The 6,000-nt window shown below is 34.1% G+C and overlaps 1 protein-coding gene across 3 annotated transcripts in view; it reads left to right on the top strand.

Annotated features, from left to right (window-relative positions):
• Positions 1 to 664: 664 nt before the first annotated feature.
• The window catches only part of Dhc64C (dynein heavy chain, cytoplasmic), a 49,492-nt gene continuing 44,156 nt past the window's right edge, over positions 665 to 6,000 (top strand). For 2 of the 3 annotated variants that reach the window (XM_090180502.1, XM_090180500.1), the window contains exons 1-6: positions 665 to 768; positions 831 to 1,187; positions 1,824 to 1,926; positions 2,702 to 2,875; positions 4,603 to 4,858; positions 5,810 to 5,996. In XM_090180502.1, coding sequence (XP_090036628.1) covers positions 911 to 1,187; positions 1,824 to 1,926; positions 2,702 to 2,875; positions 4,603 to 4,858; positions 5,810 to 5,996 — 997 coding nt within the window. In that variant the 5' untranslated portion in view covers positions 665 to 768; positions 831 to 910. The remainder of the gene's footprint in view (positions 769 to 830; positions 1,188 to 1,823; positions 1,927 to 2,701; positions 2,876 to 4,602; positions 4,859 to 5,809; positions 5,997 to 6,000) is intronic. The other variant, XM_090180501.1, reaches the window with a different exon arrangement.

Here is a 6,000-nt window from a genome sequence, read left to right as displayed (position 1 = left end):
CCCACATACAACTGCATATTCGTTTCTCTTAAAATCTATTCACGACCGAAAACTATCGATACGCCCCCTTTGGTTCGCCATTGAAACCTAGGTAGGTAGCAGCATCATCACTATTCATAAATTTGACTTTATAAATTATGGTACTAGCATTTTAATATAATTTGATTTGTGGACTGGGGTTATGTTGGCCTCCTTCCAGGACAAGGGAAGTTGACATTCGGAGAAGGAGCGGTAAATGATCAAATACAATGGGAAAGAAAGAGCAGTAGAAAGGGATTAACAGAAACGGGTGAACACCGTCAGGGCCCGGGGATTTTGAAACATTTAGATAGAAGCCCTTTAATGGTTGTAGGATCACATGTGAAACCCGTCAAGTTAGCCTGATGAGTGAGCCTGGAGGAAGATATAGGGATTAAGAGAGGAGGCCACGGTCTTAACTTGTACCTTCGCTTTGAAGGCCTATCAGCCGAAGTACCGCGTATCGGTTTAATATATATAATATATTTTAGTTTCCCCAAACGTTGTTGGTCTTTTTTACTTCTTCAACCGTGTTCAATAAGTAATACTTCATTGGTGTCTAAGGCTTTTGGCTGACACCGTAAGGTCATTTTCAAAGAAAAAAATACTTTTCCCAGGCCGGTAGAGCATGAGAATCCTGAGTGGCGCTGAGCGGCTGAGTCCTTGTTTTATGTGAAACCTCATAGTAGATGATCGGTAACTTTCTCCAATTTATCTGTTAACAACGCCCCTGTTAAATTGATATCGAAGGTACGAGGCAGTTTATTTATTTTCATATTGAAATTATTTTGAATAAGTCTATTTCCTTTAAGGTAGCTATAAAGTATATTCCTGGGTAGAAAAATTTGTTGGGCGAGGTTGATCGAACCAAGGCCTAACAAAGCTGTCAGAAATGGCAGATCCGGGCGAAGGTGATGGAAACGCTAGCCTGGGTGGATTATCCCCTGCTAACGTGGATTCTGCAGTCCCAGCGACGGCTGTGGTTAACCTGCAATCCTTTCAGAAGTTTTTGTTGAGTGTAGTACTTCTCATGTTGGAAGAAGAAGATGGGAAAGCCTCCAAAACAATTGAAGCATTGCTTAATGAAAAATCCAACTCTGAATTCTTGAAAAAATTCATATCTGATTCGCAGTGTAGGACATTACTCATTCAAAGAACATCTGGAAAAGGTGAATAAGTATAAAATTTATACCCATTAATATTAAACTCATCAGTTACATCTCCTAAAAAAATTAGAAACACAATACACCCTAAAAATTTGCATTGACATGTTGTGTTAAAATTTTGCCCCACATTTTAGCAAGCTTAGAAATTTGCAACAAGGAAGTGTTAGCAGCATAAGTATTGTTTCTCATACACCAGCTTCACGTTAAAATATTTAGAAAATTATGTATGACAACTGGAACTTCACTGTATTATGTTTATCTTTGATTTATAATGGTAAACCTTTAAAATGACAGGGCTGAAATTCTAACTACCCCAATAATAGGGGATAGAATTTACCGTAATATAGGTATGATTAATTTTTATTAATTTGTATTACTAATTCTATCACCAAGTGAATTGAACCAATTTACACTTATCATGGAAGTTTTAAGTCCAATGTTAGGTAAGGTAGTAGACTAAAACTAACTCTTATACTAAAATTCAATTAATGCATCAGCAATTACAAAACAAAAAGTCTACACTTATTAAATTAATACACAACCAGTAAATAACAAAAATTTCTAGCTAGATCCCTGATTAAAGCTAAACTTACACTATGTGTGAATTGCTACTAGAGAATGTTTTTTTTTTGTAATCAGATGAAGAAGAAGTTGATAGTGGAGCTGATGGAGATGATGAAAAAGATGGAAATTCCTATCATGTCTTCAATGATGTTAAATTTATCAACCCTAAAAGTAATAGGTGAGTTTTGCCTCCAATAGTATACAGGCTGAATTTGGTTTGCCTTATTGTACGTAATAGTGGTAATATTTTCCAATGAATTTTAGTTATTTTGATTACTTGATGAGTTTGTAATGGTTTTTAAAGTTCCACATTTTTGGTAGAAGGTTTAATTAAAATTAATTAAAACTGGCTGGGAGCACGCTTTTAAAGTTATGGAAAGACGAGGCAGCAGACGTTTTGCCTTGATGAACCTAATCAACTTAAGAAATAAATTTAGTATACATTTTGGTAGATTAAATAAAATTTTAAAGTGACTAGCTTCTTTTATCTATTAATCTATGGTAGCCAAGAGCCTCTCTCGCAAATATAAAAGGCGTGCTTATATCGGTGTAATTTTTCATTGGCTAGAACCGCTGGTGTCTACTGTCATCACAAGTCTGTCTTCTTTGTAAAAGTTCTACGAATGTGGAGAGCTAATCAAATTTGTATTACAATTATAAAGACTAATGTTCACTTTTGATGAGTTGTTTGTAGAAAGTAGATACAAATTCATGAACAACTAGTTAGTTGCTGAAGTGCAGCAATTTTTTATATTAATTTTACTGTGGGGAACTTAAACCTTTAACCCTGGCCTTTCCGCCATATGATCCCAGTGGTGACATCAATCAACTTTAGCTGTTGTTTAGCTACGTTGCTAAGCTCCTAACTTATAATGTTAATAAAACTAGTATTTAACTCTTATAAAAACTGTCACAATTTGTCAATAATGTAACAATTTTGATTTACTTTTCAGCTTGGTTTTTATCAAGAAATATCTTGTTATGGAAGCTGATAAAACGCTTTCATCTCAGCTGAGAGTAATGATACTAAATGATGGATCACCTTATGAGACTCTTCACTCGTACATTAGCAGCGCTGTTGCTCCATACTTTAAGTCATATGTGAGAGAAACGGGCCGTGCAGAAAGGTATTGCCAATTTTAACTTTAGGTTGGTCATGTGTGGCATAGTAATGCCCATAGAGCTTAGGTAATTATTTGGTAAACAGGATTCCATGTCTCGTGATGGGTAACAGAAGAATTTGATGATGACTGTTTTAAGGGGAGGGGGGCTTAACTACTATGTATACCTACAAAGCAAGTACCGAATTGCCATTTTAATCTATTTCTGTCGCTTAACAGAAATACACCCTATGACAAGGAAATAGCTTGTATTGGTACATTGAAATAAATTAGTAAATTTATTTTTTTTGTCATCAGATAGATGGTAAAATAAATTCCAACGGCTTCCCAGCCTCTGAAGGGTTTTTGAATTTTGGGGTAGGAAAAGAGGGGAAACGTTTCGTGACAGCATGGCTGCCAGACTCCCCACTTCGCGACTTTAATTGTCACTGAAGTCATTTCAATCGTTTTTCTCGTCTATTACGATTGATCTCAATTAATAATTTGTATTTTAATTTAAAGAATTCAAGTTATAGGTAAATTTACAGTTAAACAACCATTTGGTCTAGCTTTTATTCCCGAAATATAATGGTCAGTTTACTTAGATGGCGCCACGTGCTCTACGAAGAATCATGATTTAGATATTTGTCACTCGGCGACAGTTAAAAATTGGTCTCTGCGCATGCTCCAATACCAACCAATCCGGTGTTCCCTCCCTGGCTAGTGTCCAGTTTTTAAGTGGCAATGACGGTTTAAAATTCCACCCCCATTTATTTTACCGTCTATTTAACTTGGAGCAAAGTGAAAAATATTATCCACAAAACTTAATATATTGTTCTCCAGAATAGTCTCTAACTACAGGAATGTTGGAAGGAATATAATCTCTAGTATAGTTTTGAGACCATAACTATTACATCATAAAGCAACATTTGTAGAGTTGTTGAGTATAGAAAAATAACCTATATATTATGTTAGAAATAATCCTTAATTGCTTCTATGATTTAAGGTTAGATTACCCTTGTACGGTAAGTTTTAAATTTGCTCTAAATTTGAAGCATATAGGTCAAAGGAGAGCCAGTAATTTATAAAAATTTGATTTAGAGGACATATGAATGTATACGAAGTTAATTTAAAATTATTAGAACTGGAAAAGCTGTCGAAATGGCTGTAGTGGTATTAAATAAAAACAGTTTTAGTTATTAAAACCTAGTAATAATAATCAGCTAGGCTAAAACCCATGGCACCATTAGGCCCAAAACATCTTCCAACTTTTAATGCCTTTAAACAGGTGTCCGGGTTACAACATGTAGGAGGGTGGTGGCAAGCCCTCCATGCCACGCGAGCTTAAATCAATGTGAATATTTTATTATGTTCAACAGTTTTTTAGGGATTGGAATCCCATAAATCTTGGAAAATATTTAAGATTTAAAACTCGAATCTTCCCTTTTTTCATCATTTGAACCTTTTGAATCCAAACCTAAGATAGTTATATATTTGTAAAAAAATGTCTTCCAAAATTTGATTGTTTTTCATTCAACACAGATTTCAAATTTTACTTCAATGAAAAATGTTTAATTTGAATAATTATTCTTATACGAAAGATTAAAGAGTTTTGGGGACTATCACAATGGACCTCTTGTCGGAGTGCTAGACTTAGCCTGGCCCTACCACAAAACCCTAATAAATGAGGGTTTATATATTTGTATTTAACTATAAATTGAATCGCTACTACATGTTTTTTTTTGGATTTTTAGGGATGGAGACAAAATGGCTCCCACAGTAGAGAAGAAAATTGCGGAATTGGAAATGGGTCTCTTACATTTGCAGCAGAATATTGATATTCCCGAGATTACGTTAACAATCCATCCAGCAGTTTCATCTGTTATTAAGAAATCTGCTGAAGAAGGCAGAAAAGCAACAGTTGATGATTTTGGAGAAAAGGTTAAAGACTCGTCTTTCCTTAATGGTTTACAAAATGGTGTCAATCGTTGGGTTCGAGAAATGCAGAAGGTGAGGATTTTCATTGTTTCTAATTTATGTTTTTGTGTATGAAAAGTAACCACTAGCTTCTTACTTTACTTATGATAAGGTATTTCCACTGTATGTAGAGAAAAGATTTAACTCTCGGTAAATCCTCCCAACATAATTTCAACACCAGTGTGAACCTTTATGTTCATGTGCTAGATTTTTTTTAAATAAAAAAAAACTGATAACAAGTATTTGGCAAAATGGAACACAATTGTATTAAGAATGTATTTATTTATACTTAGGGAGAAATGGAGAATGACTATGTAGAAACCATTTTTAATATTATACTTATTAATTACCATGGTATAATATAAAAATCAAACTGTAGATACTCTCATGGTTTAAACAAATTAATTTTATTAGTTGGAGACTTTTCAAGTAGAGGCCCTTTAACAATTAAAAGCACGAGATTTTAAGTTATGTTGCATGAGACATGCGTCAGAAGGAAAAGTTAAATAAAAAGCTTTTCAAATTAATTTCTTTTAGGCTCTCATGTTCCCTTCTGACGCATATGTTGTGCTGTTAAATTTATATTAGTATTTTTTAAATACTGGATTGTTAAAAGGCCTCGCCTTGAAACGCCTCCAATAAATAAAATTGTTTTTACCATTAGAGGTTCTCCAGTTTGATTTTTATATTTAAACAATTTTTAGCTTTGCGGCCCAATCCTTGTAAAGTTAGCTCCTTTACGTATAAAATAATAAAATTAGTCCTGTTTCTCATTGGTTCCCTAAAACTGACGTCTTCTGAAGAGATTGACGTTTTTCTTCCCCCTCTCTGGAAAAATTATACCATGATGCCCGTGGATTGCCGGAATAAGTCATTCTTCATAAATATCAATAAATAAATTCTTGATAGTGCATAATTAAGTTTTGTATATTGTTGTTGATATTCTTTAATGTATGATAAATGTATTAAAATTTAATTTTCAAGGTAACGAAACTAGACAGAGATCCATCATCAGGCACAGCTTTACAGGAAATAAGCTTTTGGTTAAACTTGGAAAGAGCGCTTTTACGCATTCAAGAAAAACGAGAAAGCTTGGAAGTGACATTAACTTTAGAAATTCTCAGAGCGGGAAAAAGGTTCCATGCTGTTGTAAGCTTCGACACTGATACAGGTGG

This window comes from Leiobunum rupestre, chromosome 1, assembly GCF_980474605.1.
Source record: "Leiobunum rupestre chromosome 1, qqLeiRupe1.1.hap1, whole genome shotgun sequence".
NCBI lineage: Eukaryota > Metazoa > Arthropoda > Arachnida > Opiliones > Sclerosomatidae > Leiobunum > Leiobunum rupestre.
Note: the sequence above shows the minus strand (reverse complement) of the source record. Positions and strands in the feature narration are given on the sequence as shown.